Source organism: Talpa occidentalis, unplaced genomic scaffold (assembly GCF_014898055.3).
Source record: "Talpa occidentalis isolate TD23 unplaced genomic scaffold, MPIMG_talOcc4v2.1 talOcc4.5, whole genome shotgun sequence".
NCBI lineage: Eukaryota > Metazoa > Chordata > Mammalia > Eulipotyphla > Talpidae > Talpa > Talpa occidentalis.
The window spans coordinates 78,888,628-78,914,898 of record NW_023604861.1 but is presented as its reverse complement, the minus strand read 5'-3'; the positions used below and the strand labels follow the sequence as shown (position 1 = coordinate 78,914,898).

Sequence of the window (26,271 nt, the reverse complement as noted above, 5' to 3'; positions counted from 1 at the left end):
TCCAAAATCATCATGTCTTCTGAATAAAGCAAAACTTCATCTCTCCACCAAATGCTTAGTCATTCTCCTTTGTTCTCAGTTCTAGTAGGTGTCACCCCATTCATCCATAGAATAAATCTGAGAGCCATCAATGTGTCTGCTTCCCTCTCCCCCTTCCACTCTCTCACCAGCTCCCCATCCATTAGTCATCAGTCTTGTCTGTTTTCACCTCTGAATAGTTCCCAAATAAATCTCATTTTCCATCTTAGTGACTGCTGTTATTATTAAGGCCTTCATCACTCCCCAGTTTTAAAAGAGTTCAACTGTACTAGAACACAAGCTGCATGCAGACAGAACTGGAGTCAGGTGTGTTCACCATTACATCTTGAGGATCCAGCACAGTGTCCAACAGGTGGTGGGCATTCAGGAAATACCATTGAATAAGTGAATGACTCCTGGTGCCTGCAGAAGTCCTACAATCTGGGGTCCTCAGCCTATTGTACAATGCCTGTTATAACCTACCCACTGGGGATCATGCCTCTCTCTATTCCTTGTGTTTCAGCATGTGATTTCTGGCAAATATGTTCTGCTGCTTCCTCTGGGCCCATGTTCATCCTTCCCCACTGCTTAGAATGCCCTATTCTCTCTTATATTCTGGCTCCAGTCCCAAATTAATTAGGGCACCACTCAGATAACCCCCTACCAGAATAACTTTACACACACACACACACACACACACACACTCACACACCACACACATACTGTCCTCAGACAAGAGGTGCCTACTTGTAACCACTCAGAGGGCCTCACACACACCTCTGTCATTCCACTCTCTTACTGTTTTGTGATGACCTGTTGTGCCTGCCTACTATTCTACATTATGACTATTCTGAAGTCCCAGACTGTACTGCATTCATCCTTACAGCCGCCATCACAGGCAAATGTACCATACTAGATTAAAATATGTTTTGAGGGCCTCCCTGCCGGTGCAAGGGGTTAAGATGCAACCTATGAAGCTCCCTCAGCCACTGCAGCACAAGTTTGATCCCTGGCCAGGGAGCTACCCACATGGCTCAGCAGACCTCTCCTGACTAGCCCACTGCTCCCCTCAGCAGTGTATTTCAGTAGATCTGCCTGTTCTGTTACCCAATCTGTCTCTAGTATATCCTCTCACCCCCCACATCTCTGGCCTATACCCCAGTTCTTGTATGCATAAATAAATAAATCTTTAAAAAATATGTTTTGAATGAATCAATGAATAACCTAAATGATACATAGAGGATTTCTGTGTTAAATTAGCACCCATATTAAGCATTATAAAACATCAAAAATGGTTTCATAACTTGAAAACAACTCACACTCACACATTACATAAAAACGCATACCACTATAAAAAATATATGAATAAAAATATATGAACAAAGTCAAAAAACAATAAGGAAATTTGAAGCTAGACATATCCCAGTTTGAAATCTGGTCCACATGACTCTAACTCTTAATTTTCTAATACAAAAATGGATCTTAAAAATACTTCTCTGCAGACATAACATGTAAATTGCCAAATGTGCAACGAGCACTCAACAAATAGCAGCCACCATAGTTTTTAATGTAACAACACAGGTTGACCTAGTCAACCCTGAATTATCTACATACAGGTGTATTCAATTTATAGACCTTCTGGAAAGAACAGTTAACCTGAGCTGGTTTCGTGTACAGCTTGGTATGCCTTGGGCTACCTCCCAGCTGGTGTCTGCTCAGGGAATGCAAACTGATCTTATTTTCACCTTCAAATAACATGATTTTACAGGTGGTTTGCTCCTCTCCCCCACCCCCGGCCCCCAAGTTAAATCTGATACCTAATATTTATAAATCACTTTACAGTATACAAAGCACTCACTGACATATCTTCTCACGTGGTCATTCATCACATCAGTATGATGCCAGAATCATTTTTCCCAACCAGAAGTTGTAGAGTTTTTTTCTTCAAAATGTCTACCCTACCAGTCCCATTCCAAAAAGTGGAAAACTGAGAGTCTATAATCTTGACTCTTATGAAGTCAATTAGCAATTATGCAAAAACTGATGAAATAATCAGAGTGTTCAAATTTGAAAACGGTATGTATCTCTCAATAGGCAACTGTCTCTTCGGGGAAATGCATTCACTCTTTCAAACCACCAGGTTCTCTTTAGTAAATGATTTCTAGTGGCCTGAAAGAGCCGGCTCATCTCCAAAAGTGAACACTCTGGTCCCTCCAGATCAGAGGAGTCACGAGTCTAAGGGGGGAATGTGCATGGTGCTGCTTTATGCAGGCTCACATTGCCCCATCTGTGGGGATCCATGCTCACTGAACACCTGAATACCTGAGCACCTCCACACACAGCAGGTGGCTCACTGAATGCTTCTGCCCCACACTAGTCAGGTAACCACATCTAACTAGTCCCCTACCCTCTGCCTAAGCAACGTCTCTCAAGATCCTTAAAGGCACATAATTTGAGCAAACATAACTTTTCATACACCTTTCAGTCAGTGATGCCATCAGAGGAAAGGCGCCCTGAGAGACCCCATACATAGAGATGAAGACAGAAGGTTCAGGTACTGCAGTGAGAAAGGGAGACATGTTTACCCATGTGTACCTGAAGTTGAGCAATGGGAGATCCCAAGATTTTTCTATGATGTTTTGAGTCTGATCTGCAGAAATTCCAATTTGCAAGAGCCCAAGGTAAAGCCTGCTCCTCTCAAACTATACACCCTTGAGCCTGTGTCTGCTCAAGGTTACATAATTCAGGACAAAAATTCTTTATATAGGTTTCTCAAAACTCCCTGGAAATCATGAAACAAAATTCATTTAAATGGAAGTTTAAGCAGTGTGGTTTTTTTGTTTGTTTTAACGCAGTAAAATTGTTCTGTTATCTTTTAAATTTTTAGATGTTTTTAAATACCAGAAGCTCACAGATTAACATGTCAGTGTGCAAGTGTGCTGTGGATTCAGGGGCTACATTAAAATGCTCATGGCAATGGTCTGGAGATGAAACCTGTTCTGAGTCCACGCTTTGTCCTGCAGCAAGATGACAAAGTGTCAAGAAGTGATTGTCATGCAGGGCGAGGACAGGCCTAGGTCTGAGGCCGTCCCTGGTGGTGACCCACACCTGCCTTCCACAGGGGGGCTGACTCCTAAAGGGCATTCTCCCTTACACTCTTCTTCTGATTCTCTCCAACCACTCTCCTTTTTTCTCATTCTTCCCTGTCCCTGCCCCCACTCTCTGGCCACTGCCAAGTCTGTAGGCCTGCCAGGGTTCTTGTCCAGCCCCCTTTTAATGCCACAATAAAATGTGCTTATTACCCCACTTAATAAAGGCCTGGAGGGTAATTTTGGTGACTCAGGGCAGATGGTAAATTAGTGGTGATACAATGGAAATCCAGCAGCCCCCCTCAGAATCTGTGGCTCTTACCAACACACCACACTTCCCCTCCTCACAGTTCTGGCCCTACCGTATTTGCCACTGTAGACTTTCAATCCAGAAATGCAACTCAATGATTATCCAATTATCTCTTAGTTACGGTGCTCACTGCATTGGTGCCAGCGGCATCTTTACACACAGCATAAGTGTGTCTAATTCAAAATCAAATAAGGTCAATATCTAAAACCCAAAACTAGCGCCAACTCTGATGTATTGCTTTGAAAGCAAAAGACAAAAAATAACTATATAGCTACATATAGACATATATCCACACAAACACACACACACACACACACACACACACACTCAAGTGTGCTAGTAGTGGTGAGTAGTTTGTAGAGGCAGACAGCCTTTTCTAAATGGAGTTCTCTACTTCCCAGTTCTCACGTACCACAAATAAAACCTACAAAAATGATAATTTTTCAAACATTGAATCCTCTATCTCTGTGTAATGAGGCATGCAGAGAGGAGGAGAAGAATTTTTGTGCTTTTTTGCCTTTGGTGAAAATTCTCCAAGGAGTAATTTCATCTTTAAATGAAAAGTTTTGTATCAGGTGATTGTATGAGCTGCAGGAATCACTGAAGCCTGGGGCTCAGGCATGAGGAGCTGCACAGCATATGCACACATGCACACGCGCACACACACACGCACAGAACAACATACACCATCACGTGCATGAGGATGAAGGCAAAAGAAGGGGAGAATGAACTGTATTGTTTTTAGTCATATTACAATAAAAGGCAAAACATTTTATCAGTCAGATTCTTTAGTTAAAATCTACTGGTGGGCCTCCCCTGCTGGCGCAGCAGTTGAACGCTGGGCTGCGAAACTGCCCGCAGCCTCTGTAGCACCGGTTCGATCACCGGCCACCGGGTGAGGGTCCCACATGGTGCGACAGACCTCTCCTGCTGTGCCCGCTGCTCCCCTCAGCAGTGAATTTAGTCAGTCTGCTTGTTCTGTTCCCCGTTCTGGCTCTGGTGAATTCTCTTACCCTGCCACACTTTTGACTGTACCCAGTGCTTGTATAAATAAATAAATAAATCTTTAAAAATAAATAAACAAAATAAAATAAAATCTACTGGCCCTTAAATATTTGCCTACTTTACTGCAAGTGGCCCAGCCTCCTCCTCTCAATATTTAAGGCTGGCTGCCGTGGCAGGCGGTAGTGCCATGAAGCTTAGGCTCAGCACTATGTCACTTTCCCTATGTTCCTTAAAATCCTACTTTTCCACAGCCTGCTGTCTTTACCTCTCAATTCTCACACTCTCAAATCTCTAGTAACCTGCAGAGTTGAATGAATGCATCCACGAAACTAAATAATGAACTGACAACAACTCTAAACAAAAGTTCACAGGTGTAGAACCTCCTGGGTGGTTCAAGGGGTTAAATGTCAGCACTAAGAAGCTATCTGCAGCCACTGCGGGGCACAGAACTAGTTAGATCCCCAGCCAGGGAGCTATCCACATGGCAGAGCAAACCTCTCCTGTCTCAGCAGTGTATTTCAGTAGATCTGCCTGTTCTGCTCCCTACTCTGTCTCTGGTGAATCCTCTCACCCTCCCTCCCCACACCTCTGGCTTATACCCCAGCTCTTGTATGCATAAATAAATAAATCTTAAAAAAAAAAAAAAGTCTGCAGGTGTAAAACACTCCCCCAAAGCTTTCCTGCTGAAATCCACACAGCATTTACCTCACTGTGGTCTGAGAATACAGGAGAAATTTCTACATGGGGTAAGTATATTCCAACAATTTCAAGGAAAAGAATTATTAGAACCAAAGGGAATATGCTACCAAAAGTTGACAACTAGTTGCAAAACTGGAAATTAGGTGGAATAATCTAGAAATTATTCAAATGTCCCAAAAGGTCAAATTCCATGAAGTAGTTTGTTATAGAGAAAAATCTCATGAACAGAATAAAAGCCTCACTACACTTAGGAATCTAAGTAAAAGTACTTATTTATGTTTTAATAGCTTCTCCTTTCCCTATGTCTATTATGGCTGGCACACTTAATAAAAACAAATTCCTATATTGTAATGCCTATATACTTTTATTCCTGAAACTGTATGTGTGAGCTGTATTGGACATTTCAGGGTTAAATGTTTATGTTTTAACACCTCTAATCCAATTGGCAATGCTGTGTTTCCAGATATGTATAACTAAATATTTCAAAGCATACTTTTTACTTATCTGCTAGGAGTTTCCTGCTGAAATTTAGATTATTTTCTACCATTTCTATTTAGATGTGGCAAAAGGCTCTATAAATTATTTGCCAGCATACCTGATGTTATAAAATCCTTTTTATAAGTTTGCTTGCTTCCCAATGCTTTATTTTACATTTGTAACTCAGTAATCAGTGCTCCTCACTCTGCAAACAAATTAAGATAAAATAAACTCAAAAGCGTCTCATATAAAACAACTTCAAACCACAAAATTTTCTAGGCAACCACCCTAGTAAAAAGAACATCCCATAGCACAGAAAACATTGTATCCTGCATTCAAGAAGATAACGAGACATTGTAAGCAAGTGGACCTTAGCCATGAAGCATTTCCACTCAGAAATATGGGGAAAGTACTTAGCACAAGATCTGCACGTGACTGTTATTTGAAGTTTAACCAAGAGCCAGTCTGCAGTGATTCACTGTACTATCTCAGCAACATATCTGAGTGTTCAGTCCCCTTTTATATGATGATGAAATCGGAGATCACTCATAGCAAGACGAAAACAGGGTTGTTGTTGTTTTTAAAAACTATATGATAAAATAGTCTATCAAATAACACCACATGAACAACTACGCAGTATTTCCTTTCCAAATCAAATTCAGGCTGTGGAGATTGGGCAGAATTCAAGAAGATAGAATACTGTTTAATGTACTATTTATTAGGATTTAGTATCCTAAATGCACTCCTGCATTCTTATTTGGCTTTTATAGTAATTCAGTGAAGTGAGTTTTATTATCACCCTACAGATGATGAAATAACTGAGGCTATTGGAGGTGAAGTGGCTTATCCTCTAACCACAGAACCCAGACTCAAACACCAGCGCTCTAACTCTAACCTCTATCTCTTTGCGGGGGGCATCTATTTTCACCATCTTAAAAGTTTGTGTAACTAAAAGTTACAATCAACACACTTCATTGTTCTTTCTCAAGTGTTTCTGAAATTTTCTTTTTTCTACTTCTAAACGCTCAAACCAGAAAATTCACAATTTTGATATAAGAAGGAAAAAAAAAGTCAAGATGTAGACTTTGTTTTATGCCACCTTCTAGCATTATACTTTGTTTAGAAGGATCATGGAAATTTACATTTACCACTGATTACCACTAAAAATAGGAATAGAGTACTTTCAAATTTCCCTGTGGTTTTTTTTTTCTGGAAGTACTTCTAGCTTTTTTGGATTTTAATCAAATTTTCTGTTTTAAATATCTGTCATTACTCAAGGATTTCTGAATCTCTAAGCTCTCTCACAATGTTAAATTTAGAGGTGGAGAGAAGATATTCCTCTTCCTTCATTATTTATCTTAGGGTAAAATAATCAGAGAGGACTTTTTCAAAGCATCTTGAAATTTAATCAGAGTTTCTGGCTTCTAGAATGGTTAAAGTTCTTTATACTTCAAGGCATTTAACTGAGAGAACAACCAAATCAAGTGTGACTTTCAGAAGCAGGAGGCCGAATCATACTGTTGGTGCACTTTTTAAGGAATCCCAGTTAATCGGAAAGCCATTCTTCAGTCATACCCAAGGCTATTATTCTTGAGGCTATTCACACTATTTTAACAGTTATAGAGTATTTGGAGTATTAGAAGTATACTACAAGTAAAGAAAAGCCCCATAATTGATTTGTTAATGCTTTATTCTCCTCTTTTTCTATTGGCATGTTCTTTACATGCCCTCAATAAATATTAAACACTCAAACAACTCACTCTTAGGGTGGCAAGCAAACCTTTAGAATGTCGAAACAGTAGAGTGAAGAACAATGCACCTAATTGAAATGGCAGGGTAATTTGGAAAATAAAATTGAGTTGCTGCAAATTCCAAATTCCAGAATAAAAATGTTTATACTCGCTCAAATGCAGACTGTTACTGGCTTTGAATAATTATTAGAATAAAAAATACTTGAACACCAACAATACAATTGATATGCACAGAGCAAGCACAGTCTACAAGTCTCATTATTTGGTGCAAGGAGGTGCAGGACACAATGAATCTAGTATTTTCCTGGTGGTTTTGGTACTGAACACAGCTTGTGAAATCCCCAAATATGGTGCAACAATAGACCAGGTCAGCAACTATACAACCAGCATTATTAAAATTTCATGGATGATATTCCTTAGAAAATTGTAAACACATTAGGGACTGAGAAGCATGCTGAGAGACATGAAGGGGTTAAAAGATTCTATTACTCAATCTCTTTCTCTCTCAAACATATTAATTTATCACCAAAAATCAATTCAAAATGTAAAATCTTTGATTCTCAATTGGCAGAAGCAGGAGCCAAGAAAACTATGGCAATTAAAATGAAAATGGAAAATGCATTTGCATCTGAAGTTATGAAACACAAACACATAACGACTCTGTAAGAGATGATATTTATCTTTAATCCTTATTATCTTACTTAGGGCTATACCACTTTTGGCAAAGATACCCCCCGTATCATGCAAAGATAAATTCCATATGCTCTGCAGAGATATAGCATATTTCCCATAAATAATGTATACAATAGACTACATAAATAACACATTTATATGAACTGTTCAAGGTGAAGGGCAGTGTGGCTACTCCTGAGACTCAGTCTTTTATGAATGAACAATTTCAAAAACTCACCACTTGTTCAATGGTGAGTTATCACCAAGTTTTTACACTAAAATAGTCTTAAGAAGGGATTTTAAGCAGAGCTTAAAACAACTCCGGATCTGGTACGAACTTTCACATAAATCTTCCAACTAAGCAAAATGTCCAATGTAATTCTGCTGCTAAAGTTTCTGTTCTGATTGTAGCATCATAGCTGATAGCTTTTTACCTATTTGCTGTGATTTTAATTCTCTCTCTACATTGCTAGGTCTTGATGATCAATGAAATAGCTAGATTTAAAATGTCGTATTTTGTCCCTTGAAACAGTGTTTTGTTTTTTTTTTTCTCCATGTAAATAAATTTAACATCGCAGTAAATAGAAAGTAAGTTTATGTTTAAAAAAATATCCAAATACAACCCACCTGCACTATTTAGCTTACTGGGACTTGTAAAAACTGTTAATCTCCACCCCCAAAGTGTCTCCTTTTGAAGCCTTATTAGCCACACAACTATGTACACTTGTAAATAGTGTGAGCATACCTTTAGAAACTCAGACACTCTACAGCATTTAGGATGAAAATAAGTTTTTAAATCACTAAGAAATAGTCTCTGAATAACGGAAAATATTATAAGTCACAGGTCAATAATAGCTTGTCTATCAAATTAAGTTAATGTTCAAGAACACATCCAAATAGTTACGGGGACATTAAGAGGAGTTTTACAATCAAAGAAATTCTTATTCACAGCTTCTAATGTTTTTAAAAGCAAAGAGCTAAGTCTTTTGCAAGTTGGGATGGCGTAAGAAAACTCTGAGTTTACATCAAATTGCTCTCTTCATTGTCCTTTCAAAAACTATGCTGATTTCATTATAAACTTCATTTTCCAGAGTTTCATGATAGTCATAAACACACTTCACTTTAAAGAGTTTCTAAGGGACATAATGTGAATGCAAATGCAGAATAAAATGCAAATCATGGAGGTCTGGGACAAATATGGACTATCAGCTAAGAATACAGTCACTGAAAACAAACATTTAGTCCTGAAGAGGAAGAACACAAAGGGACTGATATGAATCTTTATACCAAGTATTCATAGCCCTAGGGAAGTCAAACAAGAATAACAGTTTTCAGTTTTTTACCTAATTGCACAGCAAGGTTGGGAATATTTGATGACTCTGGTCTCTCTATTCATTCCCATCCTAAAGTAAGATTTTTCATCTTCTCAGCAAAATAAATCCACATATGGGTAATAACCCACAAGGTCCTCAAACAGGGAAAAGAGACCTAGCAAACAAGTTCAAATTCAAATCTCAGACAGAAGGCTCATCCAAACAGTGGGGAAGAAGTGATCAGGAAAAGGAAAGAGCTACAGTTCTACCTTACTAAAAAATAATCAACAACCTAGATATTTACAACTAATGAATAATAAACACGCTACCACGTTGTGTTGTGAAGTGTAAGAAAAAATCTACAGAAATGGGAATTCATCAGCAATAATAATTAATTCTAAGTTAGCAAATGCTGTCAGGGAATAATTCTAACATCATCCAAAATGTTAATTATTTACTTATTACTATTTTCTAAATGAGTGAAAGTAATGTACATTTAAATCCAATTAAATTTGAGTTTGTATTGTGTCAAAATAAAAAAAAACAAGACTATAAAATATTGCTTAAACTTGCTAAATCATAAAAAAGTTGTAGTCATTTAAAGTATTACTTAGTACACTTATTAATAGTAGCAACATTTACTTTCTGTGGAAAAATATGATTTCATTTAAGCTTTTTAAAGAACCACAACCATTTCATATGCAAGGTTTTTTATGATTATAAGTTCTATTAATTGTAAATGGAATCATGAAAACTATCAAGGAAGGAATCAATAGTCGAAATAGATTTAAAATGTCGTATTTTGTCCTTTGAAACGCAGTGTGGATTTTTTTTTTTTTTGAGCATTGTGAATAATATCAAAGTTATTTTCACAACTTACTTATCTACCACTAGTTTACGCCACACACAGGGATGACAGTGGTGGAAAAGTCATCACGTATCTGAAAGAGTTAATGACTTAGTTCTGGCTATAATTTGCATTTAACTATATAAATACTCATGATACCAATAAACAACAGGTGTAATTCACTGTCTGTAGAAATAGGTTTTTGGTTTATTAGAGGATGAACTCTTTACACTATGTTTTAGTAGATTTTAGGCAGTCTGAATCCACAAGCCCCAGAAATATAAAATAATTTCAAAAGACTTGCACTCTTGTATTTTCCTTTAACAAGAACATATTTCCTAGATTAACAAATGCTATTTGGCAAAAGAGTGTTCAGAGAGAGTCTAGTAAAGTGTTGCCAATTGCTTTAATTCTGCACACATGAATGCATTAAATTGATTGAAATTGGATTCTAGTGACAAATATTTAAATGAATGTACCCACACTTATTTCACAAGGTATCCTTTATACTGTTTATTAAAACATCAAATTTGTAAGAGTGAGAAAACCAGCAACTGCTCCGATATAGGTATACTTCCTGGAGAGGCTGTTTGCGGCTCCAAAAAGCTTTCCCAAATTCCTATAATCCTGAAATTGTGGCACATTAAATTAAGGATACAGTAAAGAAGCTCTTTTATCTTTTACACTATAACACATACTTATCTGCCTGAACCTTTCAAAACTGATTTTATGCATGCAGGTTTATTCACAAATAATAGGGAAAGTGAAATATCCAAACTTTTTACTGGATCCTAAAAGTTGAGTTTTGCAGTTGTTACTAAAATTTAAACCATGAGACTCTATTTTATGTTTTAGAGTCTAACTTTTTAAACAGGTATCATACCCACACTACACTCTTTCCTGCAATGTAAGAACCGCAAGCCATACATGATTCGCAGCAATGCTGTTTTACTTGAATTTGAAAAGCACTAAGTCTAACATCTACACAACTGTCAGATTTGCTGTGCCACATATATTTTATTTTTATTTCGTTGTTTGTCAAAGAATATTTTCCTATCATTTTGATGTAATTTTTAAATAGTAAACTAATTTTTGCACTCAGGAGAAATGGTAAAAACTTTTGTTTCTATCACAACATAAATTTAAGTACTACTTTGATACCGATGTAACAGATATTATAATCCAAAAAGTCACATGAAATGCTACAGCTACAAACATTTAAGACTGTTTAACAAAAACGACAGAGAATGGTTTCTGTTACTATCCTTCAAGTAGTTCCCTGACAATGGAGTCAAATAATGTTGAATTATAGACCTTCTTACAGGAAGTCCTATTTCAAGATCTTTTTTTTATTATTTCCCTGCTATAGGGAGGGACAGCCAATTGGAATTTGGCTATAGGCCGACTTTCCTTTAAACATTTCTGTATACATATTTGAGTTGTTTGATGATTAAATGATCATTTATTAAAACTTTAGCATTTCACATTTGTTTGGCATATTTATGTTTCACAAGAAAATATTGTTGTTGCAATGGAAAGCATAACATCACCAATATGAAAATACTTCATTTAAATTCATGTTGACAGTACTTTCGTTTATGACAAGTGTCTTAATATAACTTGTTATGCATTCTTCACCATTTCTCCAACTCCACCTGCATGGGAAGGTAAGCTAGTTTCCTAACAGCAGGCCCCATGCTAATCCTTTAGCCTATCTGCTTGGCCTTAATAAACCTATTTCTACTGTGGGACCACAAATAGTCTTTGTTTTCAAGAATATGGAGTTTTACTGCATCATTTTCCTTCCATCACCCAACAACAGCTGTGTTTTAAATCTTTCGGACTGCGACAAACATTTTAACATTTAAACATATGAGTGTTTGAAAACATAATGATTTAAAATTTGTTTATTTTTGAAGTTGGGCAATTATAGCATGATATTTCAGTTACTTTTTTGAAATCAGGGCCCATATTTTAATCCTTTTTTCTTCCTCCTCCTTAACTTCCTCTACTATTTAAATTTCTCTGTGTTTTCTAATAAAGTTGCTAAGTTAGAACCGATGGCAATAGAACACACAATCACTCTACATATTTCTAAATCGTGAGCAATGGAGTCTTCTGGTGGAAGAGGGATTGCTATTTGAGTGACCTATTGCACAGACCTAGTGAAATCACTGAACAATAGTTACTGTTTGGGGGCTTTACTTTGTATAAAGTAACCATGGAACTTACAATGTGGTGGGGGGCAAGAGAGTGAGAGAGAGAGAGAGAGAGAGAGAGAGAGAGAGAGAGAGATCTTACCCATACTTTTTTTCCTAAAATATTTTTAAGTACCCCTAATAAGAATCAATATAGCCCTAATCTAAGTTCACATACAACTACAGACTAAAAGCCAACCAGAAAGTAACAATAAAAACACACCTGATAAACAACTTTTTAATTCAAAAGGTACTAAGTAATAAGGGGGTTAGAAGGAACATCCCAATTAGCCAATGTAGTGACAAGCAGCCAGTGCCTTATTATTTAATCATTAAGGAGAATGTTGCCATAATTTCCCTTTGACATATTTTTAAAAATAAATTAAGAGTATATCACACCACCCACAATAACAATCAAAAGTAAAGTTAAGTGATCCTAAGACCCTACGGCTTGTAGGGCCTGTGGCCTGAAAGTTTCCAAGATTGAGACATTAAGTGAGACCCTATAAAGTATTTACAATTTAAGTGCGCATTTAGAAATAAACTACTCTACAAAGGGGCCTCCCACCACCCCACCCCACCCCCGTTGTGTCTTTTTATTGGATGAAAATAAATTGTTTGCATTTCTACTATTAGTAAATCCTCCTGGCAGGTCTACTTTTTTCTAAAACTTCAGATCCAGCTCATCAAGGACATTAGGTTGTTCCTCATGCCTTACCATCACACCTCTCAAAAGAGAAAATTGAAACAGACCTTGGATGCATCCCTATCCCACTTTGGAGGGAGGGGGCATTTTCAGTCAAGCCCTAGTTCAATTTTAAGAATTTTAACTCAAACTATGCTTTTAGAAACATTTTAAAATGTTTAAATAAAGCCTTGCCCACCAGAGTTTCCTGGCCCACCTGCGTACCAAAAGCTCACTGGCCCTTGGCTTCCTAGATCCTCAGGCCTGGAGACAGGCGCTTTCCAGCGCCCTCCTCACAGCCCAGGCCGCAGCCCACCTCCCCTCCCCTGGGAGCTCACCAGCACTTGGCATTTAACCTGCTTGAAGAGCACAGCATTCTGGTTCCATCTCTGAAAACCATATTACTTCTCTCCAGATGTCAGACACAAATCTGGATTAACATGCAACGGGGAACCCAGGAGATGTTAAATGCAGGTTCTGAGGACCTCCGGGAGAGTGCTGTTGAATAAAAAAATGGTAATCCAAAGGGATGGCTTCTTTGCCTCCCACTGCTAGTGGGGGATCTCCGGCTGGCCCCCAGGCCCCCAAGCTTAGACCCAAATAGTCCCTGCTCTATATAAGCTGGGTAGCCACTTTCTGGGAGAGATGACCTTAGGGGCCTGGAGATTGCTAGCTACTCTCCCCATTCTTTCCACTGGTTCTGGGAATGGGAAATACTTAGATTCAAAAAGTGATGAGCAACAGACAACCCTGGGAAGGCGGATCTCAGTCGAAGGCCCCTTCCTGGAGGACAGCCTAAATTAATCTAGCGTTTGGGGGACCAGACACTTCCCAAAGCTTCTTGGTGCCTCCATTTTCACCCTGAAGGCACCCCTGCCCCCAACATTTCCCCACTTCCCGGCTGCCCCAGGTCTTCATCCTCCGCTGCCACCAACCAAGTTCAACCCTTACCTCAATGCTTAGCACTGGGGTCCAACTCTGCAAGCCTGGCCCATGCCGGTAACCCCCTGGGGTCTCCCAATGCCCCTCATTCTGGGGCTGGCAGAGCTTCACACTCAGCCAGGAGTGCAGCCATCGGGAGAGGGCGCCCGGGAGGCCAGCTCTGGCCAGAAGTGGATCTGGGCCTGGGAGCTCCGGGCAGCCTCCTGGGCTGGGAGTGGGGGATGGGGGGGGGGACTTGTGGGAGGTAAGAGAAGATAGGGGAAGAACTGGATTATGGCTTCTACTGGCATCTTAATCTGATTAAAAACAACAACAACAACACTACAAGGCCAAGTGGATTTCCTCCGACTTAACCCTCCGGGAAACCGGCTGGTATAAAAGTCGTCGATCTCAGGTCCCTGAGCTGGTGGCAGTTTTCACGCCCTCCAAGATAAAAGTAAAATAAAATAAACCCTGCCTGTAGCAGGCCCCAGAGACAGAGAGGTTAATGAGCTAACGCGGTCCAGTGCTCGCACCACACCTGAAGCACGCAGTGCCGAAGCGCAGCCTCTGCCCGAGTTCAAACTCACTCACTGGGTCGAAATCGCAGACAGGTGGCCAGGCGATCCTTTCATGGCCCGGTCCCTAGGGTGCCACACTAGCGGTTGGCGCCTCTGGGGGACGGCACAGACTCCAGTTCCGGAGAACTAGCGCCCATGGGGCGGCCCTAGTGCCCTGTCCCTCGTTCCCCACCTTCCAGGACAGGAAAGTCCACTCCGGGTCCAACGCACAGTCCCGCCCCGCGTGCGCCCCGCGCTCTGTGCGCTCCCCCTTCCAAAGGGAATACAAGCACACTAGCTCCTGGGAAGCGGACAATTACAAAGAACAAACTTGATTTTACTGCTGCCCCCGAAGGAGACCGATGTGCGTCCTAGGGGTCACGCAAGCGCGCCCACGCGCACAGGCCACAGCGCCACGAGCTCAGCCTGAGATGCGAAGGCTGCCTATAAGCGGCGGCGGAGAGAGGTAGGTAAACTTCTCAATTTAGGGATGGAAGTAACAAAAAAAAAGTACGAATTTTTACCCAGTACGACAGCCTACCAAACTACGTGCCTCAAATTAAAGGAACTGAATAACACAAGTTTACCTAAGAAGTAGGGGGAAACTCAGAGATATTTTATCGATTTTGTATTCTCCCCCCAGAAAAAGAAAACATAACTTTTGTTCTTTGACTTTAATAAAATAATGATTCCTTGAGAAAATGGGGTATAAATCTTCATTTTGGAGGCAATTAAAGTGTTGATTTCATTCATGCCCTTAAGCGATTCTTGTAATTTGCTCAAATAGCTTTATGTACCCAGCACTCCGGAGCTTTTAGAATCCCATTTTCTAGTTAGGCTTGTTGGATTGCAATTTTTATTCAACAGCAGCTACCGAGGGCTCCTCAGTGGAATCTGCATTTAACAGCTCCGGGGCTAGGACTGTCGGGCTGAACCGTGCGGGAGGCCGGTAGCAAGCCGGGCCCGGGCCCGGGCCCAGTCCCGAAGCCTCCTGCAGGTTCTTCCCACCTCGCAGGGGCCGCGCCGGGATTGCACTGGCTGGCTGTTCTGTGCACTGGTCTACATCGCGGAAAGTTTGCAACTTGTCAGACAATAGTAAGGACCCAGCGCGCTGGTGCTTTTAAAGCTCAGCTCTGCCTGCCCTCCACTTCTCGTGGGTAAAGAGGGAATTCAGCGAGCAAGGAGGAATTCAGCCTCTGGATCGGGATTACCCAGAGAAAGCCATGCTGGGAATTTATTCTAAGGAGGTGAGAGAAGAAAACTTTAAGATGACACCAATCCTGAAGTGTCAGGCACTCAGGCAAGGACTCTGCAAGATAACTGCTGGCCAACAGTGTCATGGCAGAGCGTGCAAAGGAAAACCCCCGCATGGCTGGCTGGCGCTTGGCTTAACAAAAGCAGGCTGATCTCTCCCGGGCAAGACAGGACTCACATGCCAAGTGCCAAAAAGAAACAACTGGCGGGTCTTCCCTAATACATGGAGAGGCTAGGAGGCCTGCAACCCAAATCTCCAGAGCTTTGCAACAATTCGCAACAAAGAATTGTCCTGAGTGGGGCTTCACCTCACCCATTCCTCACGTTTTCACTTTCACTGCCTTTTGCAACTCTTTGGACCAATCCAGAGACACAGCAAGAGACACACACAGGGAGTGAACCATGGTGTTGGGATGAGAGGAGAGAATTTCCCCAGCAGCTCCCAATAAAAGTCCTCCCCACTTAGCAACCTAGCGGAAGAAGGGCCTGGAAGTGGGGGTGGTTGAGGAGGAGGGGGGAAAGTCGGCAAGGACCAGCAGTTGAGAAGGAAGACAACGGGAGGTCCCAACCCACCACACTGAGGGAGTCTAGGAGTGCCCCATATGCGAGCACTCTCCAAAGCTGCCAACCCAGAAGGCCCAGAGCACATACCAGCTGAAGATGCGTGGAAAGGAGGAGAAAACTCTGTATTTATATGTTTTTATAATCTCAGCCTGGTCTTATTTTTTCTATTAAGTACAATAAAATGGGCGAGCTTGCAGTGAGCACTGCACAAAGCAATGTTCAGTGAGGTCTAGAAGCGTTGGGCCGAGGAAAACTGACAAGACAGGCTAATGAACCGTATAGACAGCGAGAAAATAGCCAGCATTTGCTAGATTTCAAACCCTGGCTGTCTCTCTTAGACCACCTATCTTGGGTTTATTCCTAATAAAATAAGAAATAAGCAGACCCTATACTTTTCTTTTCTTCAAGATAGAAGGGGGGGAAATGCTCCAGAACAAAGCCCTACAGTCAGAGGCGGTCACTGGCAGTTAACACTCCCATTATTATAGAGGGTAAATAAAATAAAGACAAAAATTAAAAGCGACAAGAAACAGGTCAAGTTTGCAGGCAAAGCTTTTACAAGCTCATCTCTCCAGGTCGAATCCCAGAGCCAGCCTTAATGAAGCAATAATAGCCACATTATTCAAAAATTTTCATTTCGATGGAAATGTATCTAAAAGGGACTTAATCATATGCAAATAATAAAAGAAGGTGGTAGTGACCCAGCAAGCAATATGCATACAGATTTTTTTCCCAGGGATGTTGAAATTGAAAAGCTCGTACCTGGTCAGTTAGATTTGCTGATCTTGTTATATCTTCACTGTCTGATTTTGATCCTCCTTCTCTATCGTCTATCACCAAATCGATAGGCATTTTCCCTTTCAAACAGCTAATATACCGGTGGCAGAAATTGTCACATAATTCGTGTACCTACATCATGATAGAAATAAAAAAATGGAAATATAATCAGAAGTGCATAAATGACATTGACAAGTGCAATCCAACCCCCTTGTGAGATCCAAACTTCCAGATAGGGGAAACACAGGGCAATTGTCCTCCAGAGACCCCCAGACGCATCCAGAATTAGGAATAACTTTCTTTTCTTACAAAATAGAGATATCCCAGAAAATTGACAGTGACAAGATGATTCACAGGCTACAACATATTCAACACCGTGTTAAATTCATCTGCTCCCGGGGCTGTGACCATTAGAGAGGTGACCTGCGTGGGTGACATTTAAGGTAAACTATTTAATTTCATCCAGTTACTTTATGATAAGTCTCCCTCCAATATATCAAAGGAAAAAAATGTGAGTATATATATATATATATACACACACACACACACACATATGTTGTGTGCATATATATATGTGTGTGTGCATATATCTATAAATATCTATATTTATTTATTTTTCTCCAAAAGACCAGAAATGCAGCACTGAGGTAGCATAGGATATATGTCTAACAAGTTACTATAATACTTGTAATTAGGGTTTCTATCTATAAGAAGATTTTTAGGGTATATCTTTTAAAAAAATAGGAGAAAGTCAAATTGCTTGTACTCGTCATGTAAAAAAAGTCCTGCACCCACAAAAAAAGTATTAAAATGGATTTTTATAAAGAGGAAAACAATGCTTCAAAATGTTAAGGTGTAAGTGGAGTGGTCTCACAGGCCTCAGACATCACTGACATGCAAAAATTCACAAGAAATCCCAGTGTGCTTGCATTTTAATGTTAGTTTAAATTACAATGCATTAAGTTTTTATTGCTGAGATTTATAGAACAGCTAGCAAAATCATGTTATTCCACACTCCTTCTTGAGTGTGAAGGTGGGGTGTGCGCAGGATTCACAGATTCAAGAAATTGACACAACTATCAACTCTGCTTTGTCTCGCAAAATGTTTAATGTGCCTCCCCCACCATCTCCTCCAGACTCCCTGGCCGTTCCTCATCCTCCCCCCTCAGCCTCTCCTGTGTCTGACCTGCCAGGGCTGTTCTCTTACTGTCTTTCAGAAACTCACTAAAACTAAACAAAACTCCCCTCCGTCCCCTCAAAGGTAACAAAGAAGAGAAGGAAGTAAAAAAAAAAGAGACCACAGAAGTATAACCTGTGAAGCAAACTCACAAGATCATTCTAAACATCACGGGAGATGCATAGAATTGCAACTATTTATAAAAGCCAGCAAGGTATTAAGAATAAATACAAAGATGGGGCGTTTCTGATCCTGGTTTTAGTGGCTGAAATTGTAATTAAACTGCAAAGAGAAATGGATGCTAAGATTGGCCTTGACACTAATTACCAGAAAGAAAGACATTTAAGACATTTATGCAAATGTCTCAGAAGCCTGAACTTCAGTTGTTCTGAGTCCTCCCCCCAGCCTATGTTTGGGAATGAGGGGGAAGCAAAAGGAAAAGAGGCTGGAGAAATTACCTTCTCTAATTCCAACAGATGAAACCTTAATACTTGTATGGCTTGAATCATCTGCAAAGATACAAAAAGAATGAGCACCCCATTCCTAGTCTGCAGGAAATTGGCTGTCACAGCTCTCGCATCTCCAGCCCACCCCTCTCCCCCCCGTAAATAGAGTTATTTTGATTTATGGCAATAACACTAAAACTTAATAGCAGCGACTGGGTACCATCTAGAGGTTTATATTTCTTAAGGAGAAAAAAATAGCTAAAACAACAACAGAGCATCTAAGTGGGGACCATAAACACTCTCCTCCCCCATGGCTCACCCCTTTCTCAGTCCCACTGCCCCCACCCAAGCCCCAAAGGACCACATCCCTGAACAAGATGTTTCCTTAGAAGGCGTGCAGGGAAAACATTCCAGATAGTCCCCAGATTGTGGCTTTTCACGTAACAAACTTTCTGCTGCCTTCCGCACACCTTTCAGGCAAACTGGTTGTTCGAGGGCTCTTGCCCGGTCGCTGCCCTCCTGACGTGATTCTGAGGGCTGGGAAGTCCGCAAAGTTTAAGCACACACGCTGACAGGCAGGAGATAAATCCCCTCGCAGATTAGAGCTGCGCTGCCCGGCTGTCATAAAAAACAAAAGCTCGCATTTCCCCGCGCCCGCTCGCCCGGCCCCTCTCGAGATGAATTTATTTCCCCGGGATCTTGTCCCGGACCACTTGTCCGTGGACAGAAATATTTGCACCCGACTTGCAGCTACGGGAAGACTGGTCTAGAAACCTCAGGGTTCTCAAAGCAAAGCTGGGGGTTTGGGGGAGGGGGGAGTGGGGGGTAGGAAAGAAGGGGTCCGCTCTTACCAAGTTATCCAGTTCTGGATTAGAAGAAAATAGAGGTTTTTCTGCGCGAATCTAAATTCAAGTGAGAAGGAGAGGGGGGAAGGGGGAAAAGAAAGAAAAAATTGAAATCTGGTCGCCTCCTAGTTTCTTGCCTCATTACACTGTCCCGGGCAAGAGGGAACGTCCGGGAGGGACTTGACACCAAGTTCGGCCTGTGCAGAAACACTTCAATGTGCATCAAACAAGCCGAAAACGAGTCAAAGCTCAACGTTACTTCCACCAGCAACTGCCCTGCTCAGGTTGCGTCCCCGTTCACCAAGTAAAGGCTGCGACAGCCCTGGTGTTTGTGATTTTATGTCACATACTGAGCTTTCTGGGTCAGGTTATGGACATTGAGTTGGTAAGGATACGGGTGTTAAGTTGTCTGCAAACAGACACTAGTTTAGGAGGAAAAGCTCAGGGTAGATATAACAGGGTAGACTATTTGCTGGCTACTTTTGAAAATGCACTGGCCGGGGTGGGGGTAAAGGGTTCTTTTCTCATTTTCTTTTTAAACATTTATTTTGCTGACCTGTTTGGCGAACACGGCTATATCTTCATTGAATGACTCTGATGAGCAGACGTCCCCGCCCGCCACCCCGGGCTCGCGGGGGGTACAAGTAGCTAATTCACATTTCTCAAAAATCAGTGCTAAGAGAGGGAAGAGGGGGTGTCTGCAAGAAAATACAACAGTAACAAACAACACAATGGTTAGTCTGGAGTCAGTGAAAAAAAGTGTCTAAGTAAAACAGCCTGAGGAGCTCAAGGCAAGGACCCCTCCCGGATTTTGTCATCTACTCCCCCCCACCTCACCCCCAGGTAACTGCTCACCTTCCCTCCCTCCTAGGGTCCAGAAGCCGGAGGCCCTAAGCCATAGATGTATCTGAGGATCAGTTCAGCATATCGGGCTGAAGACATTGGTAACATTTGCTAAGAATAAAACCCAAGCGGTTCCAGCAGCCATTTTGAATTAAGTTTCCCACCCCGACAAGCCCTCGCTCCTTTGCTGCACATCCAGGACCTAGTGCAGGAGAAAGGTGCTGGGCATCTATCTGGGTTGGGGAAACTGGTTCAAGTGGGTTCCTCCAAAGCCACTTCACAAAGCCCAAAGCTAGGGAGATCTCGGTGGCAGGCACTGAGCTAACTTGGGAAGAGGACCTCTAAGGCTGCAGGATCAACTGTCAGGGTCTGCTCTGCCTGATCCAGACCCCACGGCCCTCAGAGAGCTGGAAGTCTCCTCTTCATCTCCCTACACACTTCCCCTCCTTCCCCGTTGGCCCCCACAACCCTGAAGAAAGTTCCTTCAAATGTTCCTGTGGTAAAGCCTTTCATTTTGTCTCTGTGGAATGGCAAAGCTGCTAGTATTTTGAGGGGCCTAGATGTCACTTATCTCAGCCCATAAAAAAAAAAAAAAAGCTTCTTCTAATGCCCAAGGAGGTGTCTTGAGTCTTTTATTAGCTCTCACAGTCCAGCTGGGAATTTAACAGTTTGGGGTTCTTTTCAAAGCTTCCCCAAATGTTCTGCCCCAGAGCCTAAACCATTTGCAGTTAATGCTGCAGAGAGAACACTGGGATTTAAACAAGCACCAGGGACCAGAAAATAAAGCAGAAAGGTCTCTCAGTCGGTGAGGGGTCAGTATTGCCTGATTTTTTTTTTCAAAAGAAGAAATAAACAGAAATAAAAGTTTCTCCAAAGTAAAAAGAGGTCCCCAAATTCACCAGCACACAGTAGGCACAAGTGACTTTCTAAGCATTTTACTAGTCCAGGGTATAATCTAATGGCCGGGAGAACACAATATAAACCGCAGTCAGAAAACATCGGCCGACAGCACCGGACACCTATTTCTGTCCAAATCCTGCAGGTTTTGCCTTTGAACCCAAGCACTAAAACAGCTAGAAGTTTCTTGGTCTCTGTAACAATTCGGAACGAGTTCCTCTCCTTGACTACAGTGGTCAAACTCCCTAAATGCAAAGCATGTTCCCCCTTGCCTGACCTGAAACTGTCCTCCCTTGATTTTATTGTGCGGTGGCAGAGCCAGCATACGGTTGCTGAGTAAACTTAGCAAGTCAGAACAATCAGTGGCTTAAAAGATTTTCCCTTGCACTAAAAGTTTCGTTCCAACACAAAGGCGCCTACATTTAAAAACCCCCAACGCTCTCCCAAGCAGGGTCCAGCGAGTGAGAACTCCCAGCCGCTGAGCTATCGAGCCGGGGTCTCAGAAGGGACGGGGGACCTTGGGCAACTTCTCCCGCACGGCCACCCCTTCTCCAGCACGGCCTCGGCTGAGCTGAGCGCTGGTTTGGCGCCGAGCCTGTGTGGAGATGGGGGGCGTCTGGGATAGCAGGCTGCCTCCCTCGAATTCTCCATGCAATGCGAAAGAAAAGTCACGAAATAATGTACCCCCAATCCAGACAGCTCTGGCTTTGCTGTCACCAAAGGCTAAAGGGAATAGGGGAAATATCGCCTCTCAACTGCTTAACCTGCTGCCCATCGTACCTACCCATAAATGGCATCTTTATCTCTCTTTAAAGCGTCATTGACGGAGGAGCCCATGCTGGGGGCCATGGCGTTGGTGTGAGCTGTGTGCGGGTACTGATGCGAATGAAGAGGAGGCCCGTGGTTCAGGTGGTGGACCGGCTGCATGGACCTGGCCGCATGCGGGTCCCCATACATCGTGGAGGGGATGCCTACTCCATCCATGCCCCCGTAATGGGGTAGATCGTCGTACTGCATGACAAATAGGAGAGAAACAAGGTTCAGGAGGCCAGGCGGGCAAACAGGGGAAAGGCAGGGCACAGAGCTTATATAATGTCAGTCCAGCTGGATCCTTCAATCCGGAATTAGGTGGCCTTGCATCTCTAAAGTTGAGACTTCTTATTTTATAAATATTTTTTTTTTAAGTAAAACTCCTAGGATTCTCGGTGAAACTCTGCTACAATGAGTGGTCTTGCTCTAAATGGTGTCCCTATTGACTACTTCAGAAATTTAGGATCCTTTGGCAAGGAAGGAAGGAAGAAAGAAGGAAAGAAAGAGGCACTCTCCCGGAGGGCGGAAGGTAAAACGTGCACGTCTCTAGAGGAGGAAACTCAAAATCACAATAATAAAACGTGCCAGGACAGTGTAGCAAACCCGCCTAGTTTCACAGCCCCTTCCCATCAGGGGGAATTAAAAAAAAAAAAAAGTTATGATGGGAACAGCTTCCCTAAGCATGTGAATTCAAACAGACTTCTCATTTTATTTCTCTGCCAGTGCGGGGTTAGGCAGTCCTGCAAGACCCTGCATTTCCTTTGCTTTCTAAGACGAGCTCCTCAAAAATACACAAAACTAACTCGTCTCCTTATAAGTGAAACTCAGAGAAGGGTAGCTTTTTCTTGTACATTACAGCTGAATTTAGAATTGGACGATTTTCCTCCCAAGTTACAGAAAAACTATAGCTGGATTAGTTGGTTATTCCATTTTTTCTACTCTTAGGAACTTTCTCCCCAGATTAGAAGTCAGAGAGGCAAATGTTACTCATCAAATTTAAAGCAAATTCAAAAGCAAAGGCACTTACAACTCCCATCTTCCTCCTCCAGAAAAACTACTTTCATATTGATTGTCATTATTTTTGTGTGCAAAATTTAGCTATTTAGATTTTTCTCAGGGCTTCATTACAGGCAAGTTCTTTTCCCAAGATTTGGAGGCGCTGAGAGTGAAATGATTTTCAAAGAAAAGAGGAACTGGCACTTTCATCTCCTTAAAGCCAGAGGTGTGAAAAGAGTTTGGAAGAACGCTGACATTTGCCTGCACCAAAGGAGTAGAGAAAAATGTGTCAGCCTAGTAACTTTCTTTTGCAAACAGGGCTTTGAGGGCCAGGACACAAATTATGCAAGGAAGGCTTTTTGTAGACCCCCTTTCTTTTAAGAAACTACCTCAGTTGGGTTGTCATTGTCTCACTTTACTCTCACTACATTTCCATTCAAATAGGAATATTGGGGAAATTAGTATTGCATTTTTAAAGCGAGTAGCTGTGTGCTCAGTATCCAATTAGTACAAGACTTTTCTAAGAACAACTTTCAAAGTATCACCTTGCATAAAAATCCATGCACATCAAAATTACTTTTAAAAGACGAATGTTTTTGATCCCCAAAAATGCTTGCACTATGACAGTTATTTGCTTAAAAAGCTAACTACTTGTAATATTAAAGATGAGCATAATTGATAACGTATCAGAAGTTTCTAGCTGCTTGTTTTAGTTTAAAAATAGCTTTAAACTTCAGATCCCTGAATGCTCAAATTATAACATTAGTTATTTAGCGGTTTTGTTTTGTTTTGTTTTGGTTTTTTTTTTTTGCTTTTGTTTTTCAAACAGATGATTGCCCCGACTTGTATTTTTCATTTATATAGTTGCTGGTTAGGAATCTATAGAAAAACTTGATTGCTGGAATTAAAAATTACATGTAACATAGATTAATCTATAAATGCATTGAACAAATCCTCTCGCTTTAGGCCACAGCTTTAGGAGCTTCATTCCAAAAGACAGAGAGAAAAAAGGAAACTTTTTAACAGTGTCTTTCAGCCACGTTTCAATTTAATCTCACATTTGAGTTCCACATTGTTTTTTAATACGTACCCTTTGCGCCATCGGCCTCCCTGGCTCCCTTCCTACTTCAACTTCTAATATATCCTCTTTAAGGCCAGTGTGAAAAGAAACAAACACGCAAACTCCCTCGGAAAAAAAAAAATTTAAAGCACGACGAAAAATCCCTTAACGTCTCCAGCAACGTGAGCTACTGGTCCCAGATCTTCGGTCTACGGGACCTGAAGCAAAGCTCCCGAGTCACCGAGCATAAAAGCGCTCCGTTTCCAAGACAGCAGCGGGGGCAAAAAAAAGCAGGTCTTCTCTCCCCAAAAAATCAGTTTAAAAAAAAAAAAAGAGCGCCCCTCAGACCCAACTACCAAATCTCATGGCTTTCTGCCACTCCGGCTGTCAATCACAGGCGAGGTTGTCAACGTGGTGAATGAATGATCATCCGCTCTGTCTTCTTCTGGTCAGAACACCTCAAATGTTAATATTCAAATGCACAAAGCCCTAGCGCTTGCTTCCCTTGAATCAGTCCTAATTCCTAATCAGTTTCTCTCTTCTCTTGCTCGCTCTCTCTTTCTCTTTCTCTCTCTCTCTCCCTCTTTGCAACTGCTGCACTGGAGGGAGATTAGAGGAGGAGGGTTAAAAAAAATGTCTGTCTGAGTTTGTCTTAAAGGAGCCACGATCGATGCTGCCCGCTTGCAGTCCCCGTGCGTGTGTAAAGTGTGTGTTGCACAGGCGGAGAGGTGGATTCCGACCAGAATGCTAGAACCCGGAAGTAGTGGTGGCCATAACAGGTCGCGTCTTACACAATGCATTGGGCTGCAGCAAGTCGGCTCCTCGGCAGGGGTGGGTGCGCGAAGCGAGCTCTGGCCGCGCTGGAGAGGCAGAGAGGCGCTCCATTAAATCGCACGCCCAGGCACAAACATCCACACATCCAGGGCACACGCGCGCCTACGCGGGCAGCAGCCCCCAGCCCAGGGCTTTATTTTCCGTATTCTCCTCGCACCCTCCCCTCTCCAGCTCCCTCCCCAAACCCAATTCTCTTGAAATAAATTGGGAATAAATGCGGGACAAACAGCAGCAGGAGTATTTTGCACAGGGCTCTGCGCACAGACTTCGTGACTTTTCCTCGACATTATTGGGGTCTGCCAGTATTTTTCGGGGAGGGGGTGATGCGGAAAGTATCGGATGCTCAGAACTAAACACCCCCAAGTAGAAAAGTCCAGCGGAGAGCAAGGAGAAACAGGAGCAAGGCTGGGAGAGGCTCTGCTAAGTCCCGAGAACGAGGAGTGGAGATGGCTGGGGCATTCTGCACAACAGGCTTAGAGTTTTTGTTTTTGTTTTGCTGTCAGAGATGGACACCCTGCCCAAGGAAAGGAAATGCTTGCATTTTCTCACTTTGGGGGTCTGGATGCCCCCACTTCCTAACCCCGGAGGCCCCCAACCCCAGCTCGAGCGTCCTGCGCTAAGTGGGAAAGGAAGGGAGGAAACAATGAGCTGAGAGCCGAGAATGTGCCCCCAGTGCCTGTTTACAAACACGAAGCTATTTATGATCGCCGGAAAGCGAAACCCGACGCGGGCTTGGAGCAGCCCAGACCTCACGGGCGGAGCCGAGGCTGTGGAGCCTCGGGAGGGAGGCTCTTTCTCCGGCTCGCTCCGGGCGAGGCGGCCGTGCGCCCAGGGCGCGGCGCGGCCGAGAAGGCGTGCTCCGCTCCTCTACGGCCGCGCCGCCTTTGTCTTCGAGGCGCCGAGGGGCTCCGACCTCAGCGGCGCTGGGGCCTGAAAGGATCCTGCCCGCACCCCCGGCTCTTTCCCGGGCGACGCCCCGCGCTCTCCTCCCTGCCTCCCCCCCAACCCCCCCGTTCCGCTTTCCGGTCCCCGACTCGGCTCAGCGAAAATCCAGTGCCAAAAAGAAATTCACGTCGGCAGCTGAGATTTCAGACAAAAAGCTGCCTCTCCCCACAACTCGGAGTCTCCAACCAGCCACTAATTTCAACTTTTCCCCTTTAAATACCTATTCTGTGATTTAAACAAAAAATTATTTTTCTTTATTCTCCCACTCTAAACTTGCT

General features: G+C 42.4%; 1 protein-coding gene across 1 annotated transcript in view; it reads right to left on the bottom strand.

The window, feature by feature from the left end:
• The window catches only part of MEIS1 (Meis homeobox 1), a 131,362-nt gene extending 106,190 nt beyond the window's left edge, over positions 1–25,172 (bottom strand). The window contains exons 1-6 of the mRNA XM_037527506.2: positions 24,245–25,172; positions 22,133–22,359; positions 20,165–20,306; positions 19,615–19,665; positions 18,776–18,826; positions 17,126–17,272 (exon numbers count right to left, since the gene is read on the bottom strand). Of these exons, the coding sequence (XP_037383403.1) occupies positions 17,126–17,272; positions 18,776–18,826; positions 19,615–19,665; positions 20,165–20,306; positions 22,133–22,359; positions 24,245–24,256 (630 nt within the window). The 5' untranslated portion in view covers positions 24,257–25,172. The remainder of the gene's footprint in view (positions 1–17,125; positions 17,273–18,775; positions 18,827–19,614; positions 19,666–20,164; positions 20,307–22,132; positions 22,360–24,244) is intronic.
• Positions 25,173–26,271: the final 1,099 nt, after the last annotated feature.